The sequence below is a fragment of the Phodopus roborovskii genome, unplaced genomic scaffold (genome assembly GCF_943737965.1).
Source record: "Phodopus roborovskii unplaced genomic scaffold, PHOROB, whole genome shotgun sequence".
NCBI classification, from domain to species: domain Eukaryota; kingdom Metazoa; phylum Chordata; class Mammalia; order Rodentia; family Cricetidae; genus Phodopus; species Phodopus roborovskii.
In genome coordinates, this window is record NW_026126459.1 from 15549485 (window position 1) to 15574441 (window position 24957).

Consider the following 24957-nt stretch of genomic DNA (forward strand, 5'->3'; position numbering starts at 1 on the left):
TCATCTAGATCAAAGTGTCATTAGAAATACACAAGTAGATTTGAAATCTCAAGGTACTTGTCATTCTCCTTTGGTTTAGGGAAATTACCTTTACCACATACATACACAATTGCATTATTAATATTAGATAATAGTGGTGTACTAACTGCAACTTGGGCTTGCTTGTTTTGTGGGTTCTGATAAAGATTTGCTTATAATATTTTATTGCACCAGCTGAATGGACATCTGTATAGTAGAAACAGTGTGTTAGTGATTAGGTATGATCTAAAGAGAATTGTCCCTAAAGATTTCAAAATAAACAATGACTGATTGGGTCCAGAAACAAAAGTAGATTTCAGAGATAATCATCCATATGAAATTGATGAATCCTAGCTCTCAAGAGCAATTTTACACATTCAGGATAAGAAATTGCACCTTGACAACAACAGCATTTAATTTCCCAATCAAAAGTCCTATATCTTTTTAAATATGTTTTAATGTTAAATATATAAATATGTTAAATATGTAAAACATTGTATGTTTACATTTAAGTATTATTTATACCTTGTGTTGAATAGAAAAAGGATCCCACATTCCAGAAGCAACTCCCACATACTCAGAAGCAAAGGAAGTTACTGGTAAGTGAACATAACTTGGATGTCCATTCATATGTTTAGCTCTAACTCAGTACCTGAAACTGGTCACAAAGTAACTAAAATCTAAAGCTAATTAAAAACAGCTGCCCTTCTTTTACATGTTTGTTTGACCACATGATGTTTAAATGACATTATACTCACATTATTTGTTCCTAGTACCCAGGAATCTAGCCTAATAAATAATATTGTGTTTCTACTTAAAAATTGTAACCTAACATCCCACTCATGTTTTATAAATGGTGCCACATTCACATAGGATAAGATTCTTTCTACCAACGGTGAAATAAATGAGCAAACACCACCTCCCTTCCCTATATTAGGCACAATATCCTTTTTCTAAAGGAGTAGCAGATGTTTCAATTAGAGTTGTGTTTTAGCCAGATTAATCATTTGGGGCATCTCATGGGACCTGTTACTGTTTACCTTTCAGATTTTTAGTAGTGGTTTAAAAAAAAAAAAAAAAAAAAAAAAAAAAAAAAAAAACAGTGACTGGGTGTATTGAACCTTATTATGATATTTTGGTACCTAAATATAAGAAACATCTAGAAGGTGTGCTTCTTTGTCCAAACAACTGTGGATTTCTTCTATTACTACTGCTAGGTGAAACGTTTACATGGGGCAATGGTGCATACAAAGCCCTCAACGGCCAAATCTTCTCCTTTGAGTCTTCGTGCACATACACTTTCTGCCGTGACTGTGCCGAATCTGGAGGAGACTTCAATATCGAGATCAAAAGACACAGCAACAGTGAGATTGAAGAAATAAAGGCTCTGATTGATGATGTTGGCATCTCAGTTTTGAATAATACTATTTTTGTTAACGAAGAAAGGTAAGTAACAGAATGTACTGCCTAAGAATGACAGAGTAGCTTGGAGTGTGAGCCCAAACCAAGCCGACACGAAAGCCAAGTTAAGCAAGGAGTAGATGACAGGCCCCTTTTTCTTTTTCTCTTTTTTCTTTTTCACATTATTTTTATCAAAAATCAAAATGCGAAATGTCTTTTATATCATAAATCCCAAAACAGCTCTTACAAGTTTCAATCATGACTAAAACTTCTGTAACAGGCCCCTCTTTCAACGTGTGTCTATGGCAAGTTAGAACACAACCGGTGGCTGTTTTGCAATGACTCTGCGCCTAGATTTAGATTTAGTGTAAGATGTAGATTTCATCAAACAGATACCATAACATTGCAATTTTCATTGCTGTAATCTAAATAAGCTAAATACAGGGTAAAAACTTCACAAATTAAAAATTGAACAGATTACGCAGCTCCTAGATGATTATTTTTTAGAAGGTAACAACTCAGATTTCAAGGAGACAGACTCTTTGATGGCTTTCTGGGATAAGACATTGAGAGGCAATTGATATTCTACGTGTGAATATTCCAAACTATTTGATTTTTTCCCCCTGACACCCAACCAACATTCTGTTTATTTTTTCAAAGGACCAAGGCTGTAGTAGTTACCACAGCCCTTATTACAGTAGCACCATTTCATCACTTGTGCAAACTTGTGTATTTATTTATTTATTTATTTATTTATTTATTTATTTATTTTTAATGCTTTTCAGGGTACAGGTGCCATACACCAATAAGATGATCCACATTAAAAAACAGGGGGATCACTATGTTCTGAATAGCCGCAGGAAAACCCTGTCTCTAAGATGGAGCAAGAACAAACTCTCAGTAAGTTGACCAGTGATTTTTTTTTTCCAACTTTCTGGGTTTTGGTCTTTGGCTTTAGTCATAAAAATAAGCACAGCAGGAAAGAATACAGTAAGAGTTGTTGATCAATCTTTTTATGCTCACTATGATGAGCCTTATTTTGCCTGCCAGTCAAATTACCTCAATATGTAGCCCTCTTAGATGGTCACTGAAGGGGCAGAGTATGCATGTAAAGGAAAACACACATGATTTTATGGGATTCCTGAGTGTGCAAATGAATGGGTCTCTGAATCTATATCTGTTTCTTATGTCTTTCCTTGGGCTCTTTTCCTTCTATTTTCTTGTTTTGTGCTCTTTCAATGTGTTAGTTTTTGTTTTAATCTATATTACATTATATTATGCATATTATATTATATTGTCATATTATCTCTTAGAAGTCTGTTTCCTTTCTAATGAGAGGCAGAAAGAGTGTGAATACAGTTGGATGGGGAGGTTGGGAGGAAATGGGAGGATAGAGGGAGAGGTAATTGTAATCAGAATATATTATGTGAGAAGAAAATCTATTTTCAATAAAAAGAAAAAAATCCTGTTGGTGATGGCATGTGGCTTTAATCCCAGCACTTAGGCAGAGGCAGGTGGATCTCTGTGATTTTGAGACCAGCCTAATCTACAAAGTGAGTTCCAGGACTATTAGGACCATTACTTAGAGAAACTCTGTCTTGAACCTCTCCCCCAACCTCCCAAAAAAACAAATCTGTCTGAGGACACAATCAGCACTGGAGTCAGATTTGTTCCAAGTTCGAGTCACAGTTTCTTTTAAAAAGGTACCGTTCCCCCAAATGACTAGTGTACCCAAGACTGCACAGGAAGAGACCCTGCCCGTTTCTTTGTCAAAAATTGTGGAGATGTTTTCAAAAATTTATGGAAATATCAATGTTATTTGTTTTTGCAGCTCACTCTCTATAGCCAGTATACAACATGTGGTCTTTGCGGCAACTTCAACAGCACTCCAGGTAAGATTTGGAAGATTGTTCCTAAGAAAACTTCATTCTGAAGAAAAAAAATTCACATTTAGATAAATTTACTAACAATTTGCATTCCTCTAGAGGATGAGAAACAGAATCAAAATATATTTACCTTGCCAAGAATATATGTAGCTTACAAACAAAGTACAAATGAATATCTAGAAATCATGCTTTGATTTTCAGGTCAAGATATTAATGAGCACATTGCCAATAGTAAAATTTCCAATGACTGTCCCAGCGCTTTGAGCAGAAACAATGAAGTTTGTGAAGATGGAGTACAGGTAGGCAATCTGGTTTCCTCCTCAAGCAATTTCAGCACTATTCCTCCTGAACTATTAAATAAAATTTATTATGTATTTTTAAGGTCTATAGCATGATATTGTGTATTTTAAGTCTGTAACTTAGTTAGGGTTTCTATTGCTGTGAAGAGACACCATGACCATAGCAACTCTTATAATGGAAAACATTTATTTTGAGTGGTAGCTTACAGTTCTAAGGTTCAGCTCATCATCACTATGGCGGGGAGCATGGTGACATGCAGGCAGACATGGTGCTGGCTAAATCTTGATCAGGGGTCATAGAAAGTACACTGTCTCATGGGGCATTGTAGACTGTATTTTCTGTTCAGCCTGGTCCCACTGCCCTTCAGTCCCAAATAAACTCACAGAGGTTTATATTAATTATAAACTGTTTGGCCAATGTCTCAGGATTCTTATTGGCTACCTCTATTTTAATTATTAACCCATATCTATTAATCTATGTATTGCCAAGAGGTGGTGGCTTCTGCTGCACTATCCATAATGAGCTCTCTCTGGGGCCCCTCTTGGATATCCTGTAGTTGTTCTGTGTTGTGGATATCCTGAAGTTTTGGACTTGTTGGTTTGTCCCCTTCACAAGCTCCAACATTTCATAGATGTGAATGTTGGGATGGGCTAACTCATAGTCCTGACTCTGGGCCAGGGTGGTAGCAGGGTTGGTCAGCCTGCCAACTTTCCCCCTTCATCACTACCTGGGGGCGCTCTCCTGCACTTGTCTAGCTCACCCACCTAATGCATCATGCATCAATGAGATGGACCAGTTCTCCTGTTCTTAGGTCTCCAGATCTGGCAAACAACATTCACAGCACCAGGGCCAGCAGGTCTACTCTTTTGCCAAGGCAGATGCAGGGCCCTCTCTCCTGACTGTGGGCATATGAGGAGGTGTGGAGTCAGCTCTTCTGCTTTCACACCCTTGGGCTGGCTCACTTGCTCCCCTACAATAGAGTCAGCTCTAGTGTGCTGCCCACGACGGGGCAGGGCCCACTCTCCTATGTGTTGCAGATGGTGAGGGCAGGACTAGCCCTCTCGCTTTCGTATTCCTGGGCCAGCTCTCTTGCCTGCCACAGGTAGTGTGGGGAAAAGTGGGGAAGGTCATCTTTTCCTCACCCATACCACCACCTGGAAGATGAGTGGATGGGGGTGAGGTCAGCTCACCTATACCTGACAATAGGGAAAGTTCTAGTGTGTTACCCAGAAGGGATGCAGATCCCACTCTCCTGTGGGGTAGCAGCCTGTGAGGGGCAAGGCTCGTTCTTTGGCATTTGTAACCCTGGGACCAGTTCTCTCACCTGCCATAGGTGAAAATGGGTAAGGGTGGGGATAGTAGCATCTTTCTCTCTCTCATACCACCACATGGCAGATGAAGAGGGATGCCAGGGTCAGCTCTCCTACTCTCATGCCCATCTGAGTCCCCAGCAATGTTTTAATGAAATGTACTTTCTTTTACAGTATTGTGACAAGATTATTGGAACTTACTTTGAGAACTGTGGGAAGGTTTCTGCTTTATCCAGTGAGTACAAAAATGTGTGCATTGATGAGTATTGCCGAACTGGAGGCGGCAAGAACACTACGTGTGCCACCTACTCCGAACTGGCCCGACTCTGTGCCTATGATGGTCCTGGTGTCTTTGAACACTGGAGAGATGACTCTGCTGTAGTTTGTGGTAGGTGCTTTTTTTCTTAATAATGGTAGATTGTGAAAAACTAACTTCTTACAAATTCACATTTTATCTTGAGCTACATCTCAAAACAGTTTTCTTGAATGGTTCTAAGGTCCAGAAAGGGAGTGAGAGCTAAAGAGGTCTTGTCTCTAACTTGTTGTGAGGCTCATTTTGTGATATGGCTTGCCTTGTTGTGGATTTTTGTGTTAAGGTTTTAATTAATAGGATCATCAGCAAACTTAAGGGGAGAAATTATGTAAATTCTACAAAACGTAGCTGATTTTTTAAATAGCTGCTCTTAAAGTGTTTTAATTTAAAAAATTAGAAAAATGCAAAATGAGCTTTATACACACATAAGTACAATTTATACTTTCATTAATCTTTATAGAACTTCATATCAAATTCAACATGGGATGACATTGAATGATACCATTTACTTTCCCTCTAAATTAAAAACTACTCAGTGAAATAATGTTTGAGAAATTGGCATCATTTTGTTCTCTGGAGTGTCTATAAAGATGGATTTGCATCTTGAAAGAGAACCAATGAGTCCCATTTGAAAGGATCATTAGAAAACTGTACATTTACCCTGTTAATTTCCTTTAATTTATAAATAAACATATTTCTGTATATCTTCAGAAAAGCAACAATGTCCAGGAAAGCACATCTACAAAGAATGTGGACCTTCAAATCCTCCAACTTGCTCTAATGTGGCTCCTTTTCAAGACAGTGAATGTGTGAGTGGCTGCACCTGTCCAGAAGGTAAGTTACCTGTGAGCATATTCACACCAACACAGCAATACTAGACAAAATACATTCAGTTGTAGATCCAAAACATGGTTGCAACAGTTAGATTATTCGTATCCATCCTTGGACAATCTACTGAAGAATGCCAAGTACTTTCAAAGCTAATTTGTGTTTTTATCTCTGACTACTGAGTTTTCCCAAATTCTATAGATTACATTGGGCTTAGTAGATCCTGTCACTATATCTCTATGGGGCAGTAACTCAGCCTCTGAGGATTTTCATCTACATTCTTGTCAGTCCAATGAAAAAGTATCACCTATAAAGAAAATAGCGTTTCAGGGCACACTTGCCTTAGAAATATAAATAGTTCAGGAGTGGCTACTGTTGTTAAAGAATTCACTGAGGTTCATATAATTTTGAGACTATATCTATATTTGCATTCTAGGTTATATATTGGATGACATTGGAGAGAAAGGAAAGTGTGTATTAAAGGAAAAATGTCCCTGTGAATCTAATGGGAAAGTGTACAAGTCAGGAGAAGTCCGACAAGGCCCCTGTGGTTCTCAGTGGTATGTGTGTGTTTTTCGATTACATTTTATGAACATTAAGATAATATCAAGGCTTTTATTCATGCTTAAAGTTATTTAAATTTTATCCAGAAAAAATATGATGCTTCTTAGGACTATAACATGCCATGGGGAAAAAAGAAACAAGCTAACAAACAATTGTCAGTGTTTATAAATTCCTGGCATGTTACTCTTACAGATTGGAGGAAATAAATCAATTCCTCATAAATTCTCAGAAAATTTTAAATTATATGGTTTTGAACCCACTTCTTCTAATCTTCACACTCTGCCATTTGGATAGCTAAACTTGTGTTTAAAGCATAATACAGTAAGTTTAGTAATACTTAGGAAGAACTACAGGAATATTTAAACACTTTAAAACATAAAGTTAAGGTCTCTAGTAGGTGAACAGACCCTTATGTATGGACACTAGTCACTGAAGGATGACTTTTATTTGAGAATACATTAGATCATGAGAGGTCATACAAAGGATTCACACAAAATACAGTATATAGGAACTCATTAGTAAGCATTTTGGTTTTTATTGCCTTTATTGTTCTACTTAATGTTATACTTTAACCACATTACATCTGTTTACAGCTACACATGTATCCACTATAGGCTAAGATCTGAGTATTAGGGCGAACATGTAGGTATATCTCTTTCTGAGATTTGGTAATTTCATTTCATTTAATATTATCAGACATTCTAATTCCCTCCATTTTCTTGCATATGTTGTGAGTATACTTTTCTTTAAAGATGAGTAGATTTCCATATATGTGCCAGATTATTATTCTCCATTTATCTGTTGATGGACAACTAGGACGGTTCCACTTCTGTGCTATAGTTAATAAAACAACAATGAACATCAGGGAGCACATGTCTCTATTGTAGGAAGTTGAGTTCTGTGACTCTATGCCCAGGAGGTCAATATCTGTGTCGTATGGCAGTTTTAATTTTTATGTTTTGAGAAGTAACATCTTCTTAAAGCTCACTGTCTCTGCACTTCTATACAACATTGCAAAGTACAAATTTATACTGTAGTTTGTACCAGTTGCCTTCATGCTAATAAAGCAGCACATAGATAAACCCCTGAAATCCAGTGTTCATGATTTATAATATGTTTAATTCATGAAGTTATTGATTTTATTCAAAAAAAATATATTTTAAAATATCATGATATCAACAATGATGAGACACCTTATCTGGGCTGTTGCTGGGTGGGGAATGACCTGATGGGGATTGCTCACATGTCATCTTTGTATATGATATTCTAATGATTTTGTGTTTGTTCACCATGCATAAGATTTGACTTTTGACTTATCTTTACATTCCATAGCACTTGCCACGAAGCTAAGTGGTCTTGTACCAAAGCTCTATGTCCCGGGATATGTAAAGTGGAAGGGAGCTTAATTACCACTTTTGATGACAATACATTTAACCACCCTGGAGACTGTCACTTTGTGGCAGTCCATGTAAGTACTTGCCTATAACAGCTGTGAAAAAATGAACAAATCCACAACTAATTTAAAGCACAATTCATTTTATGTTATTTATTTTTGGTAATTTCACACATGTATGCAATGTATTTAGAGCATATCTATTTCCCACTTCCCCCTCCTAGATAACACCCCCAAAATCAACTTTGTTTCCTTCTCCTCTTCTTTATAATGAATTGTGTCCAATTACTGCTGTCATTATGCACATGGGTATTGGTTATCAACTGGGACATGGGTAACCTACTAAGGACTACACCCATAAAGAAAACAGACTCCTCTCGAAGCAAGCATCAACTTTTTTTTTTTTACACTTTCACAACTGCAATTGAGTATAGAGACATTTCAATTCTTAACACATGTGCCCCATCTCTGAAGAGTTATACACTGTGTACCCCAAAAAGCCAAATGTTGTTTCTCTCTGAACTTATTCCAGTGATGTCCTAGCCTCACACGTGTCGGGTTTTCCCTAGTAACACTCAATTGCTCACAACCCTCAACTCCACTGACTCACAATTTTCTGCCACACACAGTACATACTCAAAATGTCCACCTTTCACAGACATTATCACAGCTGTTAGGAAAATGGACGGCCATGACCATCAGAGACAGTTCTGACAGGGCAAGGACCGAGGAGTGTTTTTTTAGGAAATGGTTCTACTAGAAACATGCGACCAGATACGACTGAAAATATTGCAGACACAAATGCACGCCTGAGACTGTACTTTACCACTTAGTATGCTTTATGCTGTAGGATATAAAACTAGCCCCCCTCTACCGAATGTTATGGTGACCCCGGATGCAGTCATAGCCTCTCCTGATTCAGCATTCTAGTTTCTGGTTGTACCAAAAAATAAACAACAGCAAATCATTTAACCTCTTTAAAAAAATCATTTATAAAAAATGGGACGACGTGAGATTTCCTCCCACCTTTTAAAAAATGTTTCTAGAGCTACTAAAAAACTCGCATTTACAAAATAGTTGATAAAAATATTTCTCTGGATTGTACAAGAAGGGAGGCAGGGACCACTGACAGACATGATGGATGGTTAGTCGGACTTGGCCTCTTTCTCTTCTGCTTCAGAGGCTGGACTCTGGTTCTCCGTTCCTCCATTCTCTGCAGGCAGATCTGTAGTTGCTGGTCACCCACTTCGGCCTGTTTGCCCTTTGCTCTCCTCTTCCCTTTTGTTTGCACCTTTTTGTCTGATGATTTATCTCCACCCCCCACCCCACCTCCATACCCAGCTGCTTTTTTTCGGCTTCGAGTCCACCTTGGCAGGGGCGGGCTTGGCCGACAGCCTCGCAGAGCAGCACTTGGGCTCTGACTTTGCTCTTCCATCCACTCTAACCTCTCTCTTGGGCACTGTGGTGGCTCTGGGTGGGAGGCACCTATCATGGAGCTGAGCTGCCTGGCCTCCAAGGTGCGAAATGGCAGCAAGCTTCAACTTTCAATAGCTCCTCAGCCAAGAGTGGAACCGTGTGAACTCCTTCCCTATCTATATTGGAATTTTGAGCACTTGATATTGCATGAGTCTTGGATAGACAGCCACTGTTGTTATGTGTTCATCAGTGAAATGACTCTGTCATGTCCAGAAGGCATTAGTTTGCATCAGTCCTTTACAACTTCTGGATTTTTACTTCTACCACTTCTGTGATGTTTCTTGAGCCTTCTTGGGGGAGAGTTGTGACATGAATATTTCATTTAGGGATAATAATTCAGTAGTCATGTCCTGTACTTTGGCCTGTTTGGATCTCTGAATTAATTACTAACTACTGCAAAAACAGGCTTCTTTGATGAGGGGTGAAAACTAGTCTAACTTTTGGATGTAAGGATAGATACTTAGAAGGAGTGTTTGATGTAGTTTAATTATATTGGTAGTAGTTTCTTCCCAAGGATGTATAATCTCCCCTGCACAGGTCCTTGGCCAGGGTTAGAGTTTCAGGCATAAATTCCCTTTTGTGGAATAAGCCAAGCCTGAAACCAATGAAAAAGATGTTAGCATTCATAGCATTCATGCCACTATTGCACCAAGAGGCATTTCCTGTCTGGCTGATTGGAGCTCACAGGGTTCACAGCTGTACAATGCTATTGGTGACTTTATTATTCCAGCAGCTTCATAGATCCTTCTGACACTAGGAAAGCTAGCTGGCAGGGAGGAAGCAGCTTTTATCCTGAGTTACTGTGTAATAACAAAAATTCAGCCTTTGAATTATTAATTATATAATCAGTGCCTGTTTTCTACCACAAATCAACATTAATATCACTATATATTAATGTTACATCATGGACACTCTGAAAATTTCTGTCTCAAATAAAATCCAACAAGTAAAATCTTAATTTGCATACAACCCTCTAAGTACCTAGGAAAGTCTTTGCACTCTTCTCTGTGTATATTTAACAGTGTGGCCCGTTGCATAGTCTGAGAAGGATCTTCTTCATTGTTCCCTGAAATTTATTTATTTTGGTTTGGTTTTGGCTTTTTTTTTTCTTATTTTACATGTTGATCCCTGATTTTTTTTTTATACAATGTGGCCCATTGTAGGATAACTTCTGTGTGTACATTTAAACTCTTCTTGGTCCTAAACTCTTAAGTAATCTGAAGTCCAATAATAGTATAGTTCCATGTTGTAGCTCCTGCTTTCAGTGAGCAGGAGAAAAACAAATGGTATTTCATCTTTCTGGCAAGAAATGGAGGTGAACTGCTTTTGAGTATTGCAAAGAGAAAGGAGTAGGTTAACATTAGTTTCACAGATTGTAGTTTCTACTCCTGCAGATCTGCTTTCCACAGTAATGATTCCTGTGTGCCAGGACTAGGGATGGGGAAAGACAAACCCACTAAGACATACAAAATATGTGCTGATTTCAGATCAGTGGTTCTGAGACCTGCATTCAAAGCTAGAAATCTCATGACATTTCACAGCAGAATTTACAGCTTTCCAAGTTAAAAACCTGTTGCATTGTAGCTATACAGATACTATAGACAACCCAGGAATTCAAAAGCCATTTTGCCTTTAATTCCTGATAACATCCAGAAAGCATCACAATGCAAGAGTGAAAATAAAAGAAAAAAGTTGTAGTAAAATGTCCATGAACAGTGCACTGTGTGCTGGAAGAACTTTCTAGATTCTGGAATGAATTGTATAAAGAAACTGCAGATTTAAGTTCATTGTGAATAAATAATAGAAGTAGCATGTGAGAAAATTCTTGAACAAAAAAATAATTGTTTTACAGAATGAAAATATTTCTATCAGCATTGAGCTTCATCCATGTGATGATGGTCAGACGGGATCATGTTTAAAGAGTGTTACACTTCTCCAAAACTCTGTAAGTATTTACCTTCTGAAGGTTTAGAGAGAGTAAAAACACATCTACGATTTCGCAAAGTAAAGTCTGGAGAAGGCTAAGGTGTTGGCTCAGTGAGTAGGGCAGCAGGGGACCTGAGGTTCAATGTCAAGGACCTTGAAATAGCTGGGTGTGACTACATGTGCCCATAACCTCAGTCCTCTGGGTCAAAGAAAGAAGGATAACTGTGACTTGCTCACCATCTAGCCTAGCCAAAACTCAGAGAGATCCAGGTTCAGCCAGAGATCCTGTCTCATTGGCATAAGGTAAGGAATAATAGAGCAAGTTACCCAATGCCTTGCTCTGACTTCTGCAGGAAAGTGCATGGGTATATGTAATCACTCACACACGTGTACCCACTTCATACACCCCCCCACACACACACACAGAGGGGGGTTTCAGTTGATACTTTTTCTGGGCTTCATCCCTAGCACTATGTGAGAATAAAGAATGTTGAGTATGGCTGCACTGCCTGTAGGACAGGGGAGGTAATGACAGAGGAGGGTCCTGGGGCTTGCTGGTCAGCTAGTCTTGACAAATTGACAAACTTCAGATTCAGTGAGAGGCTATGTCTCAAAAAAACAAAAACAAAAACAAAAACAAAAACAAAAAAAAACAAGATGTGAGGCAATTTAGGAAGACACCCAGTACAGTCTGTGGCCTCCACCCTCTTACTGCACCCTCCCCACATATGCCAGTGCCCTCCACTCCCTCTCCACATGTACAAAAGGAGTCTGAATTTTGAAGGATAATGACTTTGCTATGTAAATGAAATCTATGAATAAGATTCCAGAATAACAATTCTATTTCTAGTAGAGTTGGAAAGAGCCAAGACCCTAAAGTATGAGCATAATGAGCCTAAATAGACAATGTGTGTGAAGGGCAGGACCATTTTGGCTGTTAATTATACATCCACTGGACTTTTAAAGGTCTTGTGCCAGCCTGGATGCTGGTACTTACAAATGGTTCCCAGATTAGTTTAAGTTTCCTTGTCTGTAAATTGGAGACAAGAGTTCCTTTCCAGGCCCAATATGGGAAGCATGGAGCATAGGATAAGAAAGGCTTTAAAGATATTCGTAACTCAATGCTTTATAACTCAACAGGTTTTAGTGGCTTGCGAGTTCTGCTTCCTATAGCACATTAAAGCTATTTTGGGCTAACAAAGTGTTTTAAACATTAGTCTGTTTCAGGTAGCAGATTTGTGTTCAGCAGTGATGGGACAGTCACAAAGGATGGAGTTAGAATTAAAGGTTATTACTACTCAGGTAAGGTTAACAACAGCATTTTAAAAACACATGTAAGATGCATTTATTTACTCAGTTTCTAAAACTGACACACTAATTTTCTTGGTAAATTATTATTCCACAGATGATGTACAGATCTTCAATGCATCTTCTTTATACATGCAAGCAGAAGTGCTCTCTCTTCTAAAAATGCAGATACAAATAGCTCCTGCCATGCAATTGTATTTGTCCATGGCCCCCGATGCATTCACAGACACTGTCGGTAAGTCCTCCAAATGCTTTTTCTCCCAGTTTCCGGAATCACTCATTTAATGTGGCAATGTAATGTTACAAGAATACCTCTTAAATTCTAAGAGACTGGAACTTTTTCTGGATCTCTCACCAAAAGTTAATACACCTTGAGGTCACTGAAGACGTAATAAGACTGCTATCCTACCGTGTGCTCAGCCTGTTTGTTTAACCTGCGTTGAAGAGGACAATGTAACAGCCAACCTTTGTTCATCACAGAATCAATACCAAAGCATGCTTAATATTTCATGCATTCAAAATTTTGGAGGCAATACTGGAGAAATGGGGCTGGAGAAATGTCTTAGTGGTTTAGGCCAGTTGTTGCTCTTGCAGAGGATCCATGTTCAATTCCCAGCACTCACATGATATCTCAAAACAATCAGTAATTCTACATCCAGATGTTTTTAAGCTCTCTCTTCTGCCTTCATAGGTATCTGATATGCATGTGGTTCACTTACATACACGCATGCAATGCACAATGCATGTGAAATGAAATCTAAGAATATTTAAGGACTGTTATTTAATTAACATTTTGAAAGTATGTTTTATATGTACTCTTACTAGTAGTGTGTATGTTAAGAGCTTGACATGTAGCTGAATAAATGAAAATACAGTATATATAATTTTAAAATTAAAGGGCAAGTGATGTTAATATTTGCCTGTAGGACACATCATATGCTCTTTTATTTTCCTGAAGTTTCTCATAATAAAAATGAGCTCATCTTTACAGTCATAATTGGTAAAAAAAAAAAAAAATAAATGGCAAGTCCCACAAAAGGATTAATACATAAATGGTACAAGCTTTATGCTACATCGTTACTCTGAAATGTAATATATTTTCATGTAGATAAAGAACACTACTTGTGGGATTGGACAGCTCTGACTATGAAGGCAATAGCCTTATGGTGATTCATCTTTCTAAATTTACCTTGACAAACACAAAGTACCATTTATGGCCCATGGTTTTCTATGTTGTGGAATTTCTGTGAAAGATCAATGAATGAAGTCTGAAGAGACACAAGATTTTATTTAAATGTGTGACAACATTAACTAAATATAATTCAAGTATTTCTTACAGTGTTTTTAAAAAGTAGCCAAAAGGCTAAGTAGGTGGAAATACTAACCATTGCTCTGTGACTTCAACATCATGCAGGTCTTTGTGGTTCCTACAACAATAAAGCAGAAGATGATTTCATGTCAAGTCAGAAAATACTGGAGAGTACAGCTCAGGCATTTGCTAATTCCTGGGAGATGATGTCTTGTTCTAAGGGGAGCCCCTCTTCCTGTATCAGTATTGAAACAGGTAATAGCCACTGAGAATCAAACTGTGTTGTTTAAAATTGGTACTAGTACTTGCAGGCTTGTCATGCTGACATCATATGAACATATCAGATCACTTTGCCTCTAGCTAGTATTTATTATACTTTTCAAATTTTAGAAGAAACAGAGAAGTAGTCTTGTTTGGGTGTGTGTCTAGAAACCCGTTTTTTCATTGGTAGCTCATTTCTGTTGTCTTTTACTATACCCTCTATTTCCTACACTATTGCAGAACAATAGGGCTAGAGGAAGTTTTAGAAATTATTCAGTTATTAATTTTCCTTTATTTAATGGTGAGAAAAGATAATTCGTTTTCAATAATGCACATCCAAACTGCTCAGCAACACCAGTTCCAATAAGTTCTTACTGCAACCTAACACGTGCATGACTCTTGTTTTAGCCTGTTAAAGGCTTTCATTAATACTAGTTTTGTTTATTCTCATACAAACTCACAGAGGACAGATATGACCACTGTCTGTATTAATACAGGTTAGATGATAGAGGGAAAAGGCATGGGACTTCCTAGGGATCACAGATGTTGCTGCAATCCAAGCACTTGAAAACCAATGACACTGAGTGTTCTCCCATGATGGTGGCAGTTTTAACAAGTGCTCCATGTCATTTGTTTCATAAATAAGAAATGCAATGGAAGGAAGCTTACAATTTTTAATGTATTAATCAATTGTTTTAAAATTATATGTATATATGTATACACACACACACACACATATATATATATATATATATATATATTTGAAACAGTCTGATCAATTTATATTATTTTAAATGACTAAGACAGTTCCATATGGAAATATCACCCACTAATTTTGAATTGAAAACTAGTTGGTAAAAGTATTATTATAATTTCTATTTTGAGAGGTTAGTAGTTGTATCATTTAGTTTGGGATTATTGCAGTGAAAGGATTATGAGATTACATGAAAGAATGCATTTCTTATAAGGAACAAAGTCAATTTGTGTTCAGGAGAAAGGAGGACAGCACTTGGTAATATATAAATCTGTTTTCAGTGTATTATATTTTAATTAAAATCAACATAAATTAAACTGAACTTTAAAAAGATGCTTTTAACACTAGTAGTTTCAGAAAAAAGTATAGTGGCAGGTTGTTGTTGATTTGCCAAGATATTAGTCACTATTGCTTTCTGTGTCTCTCTCAGGAGTTCAGACTCCTCTGTGCTTAAAATCATCATGGAAATTCTTTGCTATCACCTCTCTAAGAATCTTTGTGTTTTGAATTTAGTGGCGGTTAGATGTTTGTAAATCAACAAACATCAGTTAAATGCTTTTTAAAAAGTGAATTTGGTTTATGTGCGGCACCACATGACATGGTTGTAATGCAGACGAATTGGCAGGTGAGCCATTTATGTTCATGCACAGCAAAGAGACACTTGAAATGTAGTGTACTTCATTTATGGCCATTTTTATTTGCAAAGTGCATTTCAGAGAAATGTTAAATGGGTTAATAGAAAAAGGCAGTGATAATGAAGATTTTACCTTTGAGTGTGTTCTCTGTGTGCACTGTGTTATTTTAAACATATTGATGTGGCATCTGATCCATCACATCAACTACTTTGAGAACAAAACTCTTGATGGAGGAAGAACTCTGTGAGATACACAGCTTTCTTTTAAGGAAACCTGGTGTTACTGAGGCTAACTTTGAACTCTTTCAATTCCAGAGAAGTTTGCTGAAAGCAACTGTGGGATTCTTCTCAATTCAAGTGGGCCTTTTGCTGCCTGCCATCAAACTGTGAATCCCAAGTTCTACTATGAGGTATGTGATGGTCTATCACTAACCATCTTGGTTAGAAATATTTGGTGATTTCTGACAAAGAGTACTCATCTTAAATTTTTTCATACTACTATTGTCAGTAGATTAAAGTATATGATGCTTCAAACTAGAGTAATAATCTGCTTAAATATTAGATAAACTAATTTTATAAATGTAATGCTGGAAAATAATCCCAGATGAAGAAAAGCTTGAATAACTTTTCCTCTTTTAAAGTGGATTAATAATTAATGTTTTAAAATATTTCTGGATATCTCAAAGTACAATTTAATTCTGGGGTTAGGAATGCCTGGATAATACATTAAGCTGTTTAGACTTGGGTTGCCTGTTCTCCTGAATAATATATATGTATTTTTATTTGAAAGGAATGCAAAAAATATACGTGCTCGTGTGAAAACAGCCAAGATTGCCTGTGTACAATTTTAGGGAACTATGTGAAAGCATGTGCTGAGAAAGAAACATACCTAGTGGGCTGGAGAGCTGGACTCTGTGGTGAGTAGGTGACCGGCTGAAGCATGAGTCTCTGCTCCCTTCTCACCTCCCTGTGTGCACCTGTGCTGGGGAGACACAGGCACTGATGAACCTGTACATGATACTTTTAAAAGTGGTATTTTTAGAACAATTGTGTGGTCTCCCTGTCATCTTTGACCACCAATCTGTGAGCCACCAGGTCAATGAGTACAAAGGAAGCAGAGGCAGCATGCAGGGCTTTGTACAGCCTGGGAGTACAGTAGTGATAGCCTTCGTGGAGAGTGCCTCAATATTACCGCTCAGCCTTGTTTCAGAGGAATATATAGATGGGGACAGCGGCTTAGGCATCACCTAATTTGCATTTGGCAGATAGTGCAACCATACAGCTGGAGCACAATATGTATTTATCTTATGGACAGCAGGGGTAATATTTGTAGGGAACAACGGTCTCACTTAAAGTAAATCAGGCATCTAAACTCAGAGACATCTTTCAAATAAGGTCAAGCATCCAGGCCTAGAGACACTATCTAAATAGGGAAGGTGGGGTATCCTGCTGCAAAGGGGGTGCTTCATATCACACCTAGCTCAAAGAGATGTCTGGATATAGTAGACTGTAACCTTAAGCAACAGGGCTCCCCAACAAATTCTCATTGACAAAACTTGAATTGTAACATTTGATTCATTCCTTTATTTAATGCATTGATATTTTTAGGATGGTAAGTATTTATAGGAATATCTTCAATTATTGTATACTGAGATTTATATAATTTTTCATTTGTAAGTTAAGAGCCCCAATATTGTAGTTAAAATATTTATCATATTCTTTGAATATGACTTCATAAATATTTACCCCAAGAAAAGAATAGCAACAACCAAAAAAAAAAAAAAAGTCTTCAATGGGTCAGGTATGGAGGCTAGTGCTCCATTTCCCAGTGCTTGGAAGGCTGAGGCAGGAGTATTACTATGAGTTTAAGGACAGCCTGGGCTACATAGTATATTGCAGGTCAATTTGAGCTACATAGCAAAATCCTGTCTCATAAAAGCTCAGATTTATAGAAGCCTGTATCCTCTAAACTTCTCAGCACTTCATGGTCCATGACCAATAAGCAGTAGGGCTGGCTGGTCACATTAAATTGCCTCTATCATCAGTTTAGCACAGGGAAATGCCCTTTCTCTCCCATCTTGTCTAATTGTAATGACCTTCTTTGCTATTTCCCTTCTTCTCCTTCTAATCTATATTCCACAGTGAAAATCAGATAGTCTTTAAAGTACAATCACTTGTTTTCTTGGTGTACGGGGTCCTACACACAGTGTCCCTGGACTTAGAGCTCCCAGCCCTTGGTGTACTCTTCATGAGAATCATGCTGTCTCCTGGCTTAGGTTGCTGTCTTGATGTAAAATTACCCTTCTCTAGGCTTCAGTCTCCCTGTTAATTGACCCATTCTTCCCACCTTAGTACAGACCTTAGCTGTGCATGGATACAGTAGGCAACGTCCTTTTTATGGCGCCTGCCACAGTTGTCCTTTAAAATGGAACATAGGACACACAGGAACAGAGTGTATTGCCTAGCCTGCCTGTGGGCCTTGTCTGAACCACTGACTGAAAAGAATGAATAAAAAATAAACCAATGATCAAATAGATTTTTTTCCTACACTCACAACTTTAATTATGAATAATCCACTGTATTTTTTATAAACATCAGTGGGGATGAAGTCCTCTTCCTGAATGTATACACAGTCACCACTGTTCTTGTCTCTTCCTCACAGAGCTTTCCTGTCCAAGTGGCCTTGTGTTTGAATACAAAGTGAAAACGTGTAACAGCTCTTGCCGATCACTCTCACAACGAGACAGAAGCTGTGACATACAAGACATTCCAGTTGACGGATGCACTTGCCCTGATGGACTGTACCAGAACAGTGATGGAAACTGTGTTAAGAAATCTGAGTGTGACTGCTACGTAAATGATGACATTGTGCAGCCTGGCAAATCCATCCTTATTGATGACAATAGCTGGTGTGTAGATGATATCGACACTCATTTTGATACCCATAGCAGATAACATAGACACTTGTTAGGACATTGATAAAGAGATGTGTTCTCTTCAGAGCAATAGTCACTTGCCAGTCTGAAGTCTCCCTCAGATCTACCATATTTTTCATTTTCCAAGTATAACTACAGCTAGTTGGTGCTTCTTTTATTCTGGAGCATGCACAATCCACTGTACCACAGTGACCATACCTGGTTTGTTCTACTCTGTTTTAAACATCAGAAAAAATGTGTTCTGGCAGCTTCTATAAACTGACAATGCAAAATAGTTTTACACTCAGATAATGATCTACTGTTTACAGCATTCCACAGGCACTTGCTAAGTGCCTGTGTCTAGGACTTGTATTGATTGCTAGAATTAGTTATTGCCTTGTACATAAAAGGAAGCAAGGTGTTAGTTAGCACGACATAGCAGCCACTGTCTGAGGAGTCTGGGAAGCTTCCCAGAGGAGGCTGGAATTTGAGTTCTCCTAAGAACAGACTGTTATTCCAGACAAAACTGATGAATAGGGAAGGATTTCTGTGGAAAGAATGATTTAGCAAGTGCTTAAAAATTATTGGACATGGGGGCTATTGTATAAGATTATGCTAGAGACATAGTAAATGGCCAGGCTGTGGCTTAGATTCCAAGTTCACAGACATATGTTTGGGGTTTGAGAATAAACTTTCTTTCTGTAGTTGCAGAATCAAGTGATTATAGGCTATCTCTTCTCAGAGATGGCATCTCTTGGTACTAGTGATCCAGACCACTGTCAACCCTTGCCAGCATCTCTGAGTTAGTTAGCTCTGCTTTCTTCTTTAATATCCTCCAAATCTGTAGCCCCTTCCCTGTTCTGTGACCAGAACATCTAAGGTAAAGCACAATTTTTGTTGAGTCACTAGCCTTCTTAGACAAATGATAACAGTTGCCGAAGAACAGAGACACTTGTATGCCATTTAAGGCCACGCAAAATCGGGCTCTAACTTATTTCTGTCACTTTCCTCCATTGTGTATTATCCTGCTTGCATCCACGGGAAATTTTTGGGAGCCTTTTAAACATACCTCGTTCTTTCTGCCGTCAGTTTTTCATATTCCTTGCTAGATTAGATCTAGCAAGGTAAACTTTCCATGAAATTTTCTCTGACATCCATAAAACTTGCACCGTCCCACTGTACTTGGAATGCTGCATCTTATAATTTGGCAAATTATATACATATACATATACATATACATATACATATACACTTACATATACATATACACTTACATATACATATACACAAACATATACATATATCCTTTTAAGTCATATTTGTCTAATTGCTCTTACATTTTAATGTTTTTTAAATAAATTTTATTTAAATTAAAAAACAATCTTGTCGTACATACCAAACCCAGTTCCCTCTCCCTCCCCTCCCATGCCCCCCCAAACCAACATCCCATCCCACCCCCTATCCACTCCCCAGGCAAAGTGAGGCCTCCCATAGGAGATCATCAAAGTCTGTCACATCATTTGGGGTAAAGAGATAAAGTATGTGTTTTTCTTTTCTTTTCAGTGTCTGCCAGGATGGAGTGCTTCTTTGCCAAACTCCCCTTGATTTGACCATACGTAAGTGGTTTTTATTGCTGGTTTAGTACTTGTTCATTTGATTTCCCACCCCAGCCCTCATCATTTCTTTCCAAGTTGATTCTCTTCTCACCTCACCTCCTCTTCTCTCCTCCTATCTATCTATCAATCTATCAATCAATCAATCTATCTATCTATCTATCTATCTATCTATCATCCATCTATCATCTGTCTCACTATCTATCATCTATCCTATCTCTCTTTCTCTCTCTTTTATCTTGCTAGACTTTCACAACACCCCTAGGCTGGCCTTGAAAGGATGGAAATTCTTCTACGTTAGTATCTCAAATGCTGGAGTTATGGGCATGTGCCAGAACTCCCCCTTCTTACCTAAGTAATGTTAATAAAGTGGTCAAAAACAGATCAGGATCTCTTAATTTACCATACATTTTTTTTCTCTTGCAGAAAACTGTTCCAGAGGGGCTGAGTATGTAGACTGCAAGGATCCCAAGATGCAGAGAAGGACTGAAAGGACATGTAGCACCCGGAATATACCTGATTTTGAGGTGAGTAACGTGACATCTGAGTGAAGCCTTTTGAAACTTTAAAATTGTCCAGGTAAATAGAAACTACAATTTATAAGAAAAATAATGAAATCATTGTGTACATGCATGATCTGTTTCACTTGTCAAATGTGAGCCCCAGATGTACAGTGGCTATATTTATGCATTTAACTTGATGACATGATGACAGAGTGTTAATTCTGTATGTTTTCTTGTAGGGAGACTTGCCGTGCAAACGTGGGTGTTACTGTCCTGTAGGAATGGTCCGCAACTCTAAAGGGATATGTATATTTCCTGATGACTGTCCCTGCTCTTTTGGTGACAGAGAATATGAACAAGGAAGTGTTACTTCTGTTGGCTGCAATGAGTGGTATGTAATGAAGAATTCGCAATGTATTAATTTTAGATATTTAGAAATGATTAGTTTGCTGTTATTTTTCATAGGAATGAGAAAGTCAAGCCCTTGGGCTATTTGAAAGAATCAATGGCCAACTTAAGTTAGAAAAAAAAAAACTCTTGGTGTAGCATTGTAGCATTATACACCATGGACATTAGACAATAAAATGAAGATATTTAAAATATATAAGCCAAGAAAAAACTTATGATTTTTTTTACAAACCAATAACCAATAAAATATATTAACCATGGCAAAAATAAAGATCACTCTTCAATTTTCTTCTTTCAGTACTTGCATAAAAGGGTCTTGGAACTGTACCCAAAATGAATGTCAAACAACTTGCCACATCTATGGGGATGGGCATGTCAGAACCTTTGATGGAGAAAGTTACAGCTTTGATGGGCTTTGCCAGTACACATTCCTTGAGGTGATTATGTGTATACTTTTTCATAATTTTTTCTTTCCTTCATAATTATTCTTCATATGTTTATGAGAACAGGGAAATTTCACTTTCAAAATGGGATTTTTTTTTCTTACAACTTTCAATATGGTTCCAGAAAAGTGAGTGTTTTCCAGTGTGATGATAGGTCTGGTGGCTTTGTTGACTCCTGGCTTGGCTTCATTAGATGGATAACCATGGTCATGTTTCTTTAGGTCTAAGATTCTGTATCAATAAAATGTGCATGGAAATAGTCCCTACTTGAAGCCAAATGGCACAGGACACTCATTTTAGCCCAAAATAAGTGCTTAATGAATGTTAGATCCTATTATTTTAGCTGTAGCAGTAGAGATGATGACTAGAATTTCCTTACCAAGCAAAATGATGTAATTTATTGTTAAATTGTTGTAAATCCAGACCACTATCATTGCTCCTATAATGCAGATAGAGAAGGGAAGATTTAAGTGAATTAAGCTACGTTAAACTACTACCTAGAGACTGTCATAGTCAACAAATGAAATGTCTGATTTCAGAGTTTATGCTTTTTAGAGGCAAGTAAGCCCCTTGATAAGGTATCACCTAATGGGTAAAGTTTGAATTGTTTTTTAATTTGTAGATTAGCTATGATTGACTATCTAACTTTATCTAAATGACTGAAGAAAAAACAAAACACCTTTTGCTATTTATAAAACAAACAAATGATTCATACTTATGATGCAAATACTTGTTCATCTATGGTAGAATCTGGACTTGTATGGAAGCAATGCAATTTGCTTTGAATTAAACCAAGCTAACTAGAGTGAGCTCTCCAGGCTGGTTAGCCACGAATACAGCCAGGCTGCTACATTTTAGAAATTCTTCTCCACAGTGTAGAATGTATTGGATTTAAGAAATTGTCTGTGGGTGTTACCCTTGAAGCCTATGGCTCCTGACACTAATGAACTATTACAATTTGCTTTAAACAGGATTACTGTGGTCAAGAAAATGGCACATTCCGTATTTTAACCGAGAGTGTCCCATGCTGTGAAAATGGACTTACCTGCTCCAGAAAAGTCATAGTGGCTTTCCAGGTGTGACAGGACTCCTCTTTGCTTGAATTTCCTCCCATATTTTGAACTTTCTAACTGAAAAGGCAATTTGTGAAATCGTCCCTTTAATTTACAGGATCAAAACATTATCTTGCAAGATGGTAAAGTAACAGCAGTTCAAACTACTGAAAGTAAGGATTGTGAACGCAATGGGACCGTGTACTCCATCCACACTGTTGGCCTCTACCTGATTGTGAAACTTCCAAATGGAATCATCCTGATTTGGGACAAATACACAAAAGTATCTGTTATTCTGGACCCAAGTTGGCAGGTATATGCATCTCCCATAAGCTGGGGAATCTGTCATTTAGGAGCAGGTTAGGGTCTCAGTTACCATAATGAGCCTACTACTTCTGTTCAGTTATCATTTAATATAATAAAATGACCAAATCTGGTAGGAATGTGAGTGCAGTCAATTGAGACATTCTATTCTAACTATATCTGCTTTCTTGAGATTACCACATGATATTATTTTAAGGTAAGTATATATTTTGAATCAAGTGCATGTCTTGTAGTAGATATTCTAAAAATGAGCAAATACACGCATAATTACCTTTAAAATATAAATATATTTTTTCATTCTTAGAAACATTTATTATGCCAGGTGTGATGATACATGTCTTTAATCCCAGCACTCAAGAGGCAGAGGCTGATGTAGCCCTGTGAGTTTGAGTTCCAGGACAGCCAGGACTATGTAATAGAAAAACATGCCACCCAAAACATTTACAATGCTTGATACTAGATCATTTTATAATATAGGATACTTTAATCTAAATGAGAGCATTTCACTCACAAATCCAGATTCTTCTAAAAATTCAGTATGATACTGTATAATTGTGATGTTTATGGCTATCAACTATCTGTCTATTAATCTATTGTCTATCATCTATCTATCTATCTATTTATCTAGCTATCCATCTATCATCTATCCTCTATTTGCTGTATATTTCTTTAATGTATCTATATTTTCAACTTTGTAGTAAGTACAACAGATTCTCTAGTTATTTTCATACAGGGTCATGTAAGGTCATTTTCATGCAAGTAGATAATGTTTTTGAACACAGTCTCCCTTCTATCCCATTGCCCTTCCTCTTCTCATCCCTTTTACCTCTCATTAGTTCTTGCTGTCCCCTAGATGGTTCAGTTTCACACATTGTCAAAGGCAATGCTCTCATGTCAATAATGGCCAGGATCTTCAATTGAAAGAAAATGTGTGTCATGTCTTTCTGAGACTAACTTGAATCTTCATCAACTGATAAGAGAAACATATATTCACAGCAAACAGAAGGCCATTCCCCATCATTTAAATTATCTATGTAGCTTAATTTCTGGGCCCCCTCTTCCACTGATTCCCATATCTGTTTTTTCTGATAGGACAATATTGTTGTTATTGATATGATTCTGTCATACAACTTGGAATCAGAAATGGTGATTCCTGCCTCCCAGAACTATGCTTTTTTTGATTCAAGGTTACTTATGATATATTTTTCTATTTATTTTAAGAATTCTATTGATATGCTTATTAGGATTACATTGGATCCGAAGATAGCTTTATGTAGGTAGGCCATTTTCACAATGTTAGTTCTTCCTCTATTGTCTAGACTTTCACTTTGTTCTGTTGGTTTTTTTTTTTTTTTTTTTTTTTTCTGTTTTAAAGTTTTCATTGTAGAAAGAGGTCTTTTATGCCCCTGCTTAGGCTTATTTCATATTTTTTTTCCTTCAGATTTCTTTCTCAGAATGTTTGTTAGTGTGCCAGCTAGTTTTATGTCAACCTTACACAAGTTAGAGTCTTTGGAGAAGAGGGAGCATCGATTGAGAAAAATGCCTCCATAAGATCTGTCTGTAGGCATTTTCTTCTTTAGTGATTGATGAGAGAGGGCCCAGCTCACTGTGGGTGAGACTACCCTTGAGCTGGTGGTCCTGAGTTCTATAAGAAAGAACACTGAGCAAGCCATGAAGAGCAAGCCAATAAGTAGCACCTCTTCATGGCCTCTGTGTCAGCTCCTGCCTCCAGGTTCCTGTACCCTTTGACTTACTTTGATAATAAACAGTGATATGGAAGTTTAAGTCAAATAAACCCTTTCCTCCCCAAGTCACTTTTAGTCATTTACTTCATCACGGTGTTGTAGAATACTATTTTAAGGTGTGTTACTTTTGTTTATGCTCTGGAATTTTGTTTAACAATGCAAAGACGTGTTGATGAAATAAAATTCACCTGTGGTGAGGAGGCTGGGTCAGCAGGAAGTTATTGTAAGGAGCCACAGGGAAGGGTTTTAATGAGTGTCAAGGAGACATATGAG

At 37.6% G+C, this 24957-nt stretch overlaps 1 protein-coding gene across 1 annotated transcript in view; it reads left to right on the forward strand.

The window, feature by feature from the left end:
- Positions 1-24957, forward strand: part of Muc19 (mucin 19, oligomeric) — a 206712-nt gene that overhangs the window by 15914 nt on the left and 165841 nt on the right. The window contains exons 7-28 of the mRNA XM_051189114.1: positions 558-617; positions 1236-1464; positions 2205-2319; positions 3251-3311; positions 3507-3604; positions 5090-5303; positions 5940-6062; positions 6493-6616; positions 7953-8088; positions 11342-11434; positions 12633-12717; positions 12821-12958; positions 14138-14287; positions 15997-16091; positions 16472-16598; positions 18344-18590; positions 20160-20212; positions 20636-20736; positions 20952-21103; positions 21419-21557; positions 22535-22639; positions 22734-22928. Of these exons, the coding sequence (XP_051045071.1) occupies positions 558-617; positions 1236-1464; positions 2205-2319; positions 3251-3311; positions 3507-3604; positions 5090-5303; positions 5940-6062; positions 6493-6616; positions 7953-8088; positions 11342-11434; positions 12633-12717; positions 12821-12958; positions 14138-14287; positions 15997-16091; positions 16472-16598; positions 18344-18590; positions 20160-20212; positions 20636-20736; positions 20952-21103; positions 21419-21557; positions 22535-22639; positions 22734-22928 (2840 nt within the window). The remainder of the gene's footprint in view (positions 1-557; positions 618-1235; positions 1465-2204; positions 2320-3250; positions 3312-3506; positions 3605-5089; positions 5304-5939; positions 6063-6492; positions 6617-7952; positions 8089-11341; positions 11435-12632; positions 12718-12820; positions 12959-14137; positions 14288-15996; positions 16092-16471; positions 16599-18343; positions 18591-20159; positions 20213-20635; positions 20737-20951; positions 21104-21418; positions 21558-22534; positions 22640-22733; positions 22929-24957) is intronic.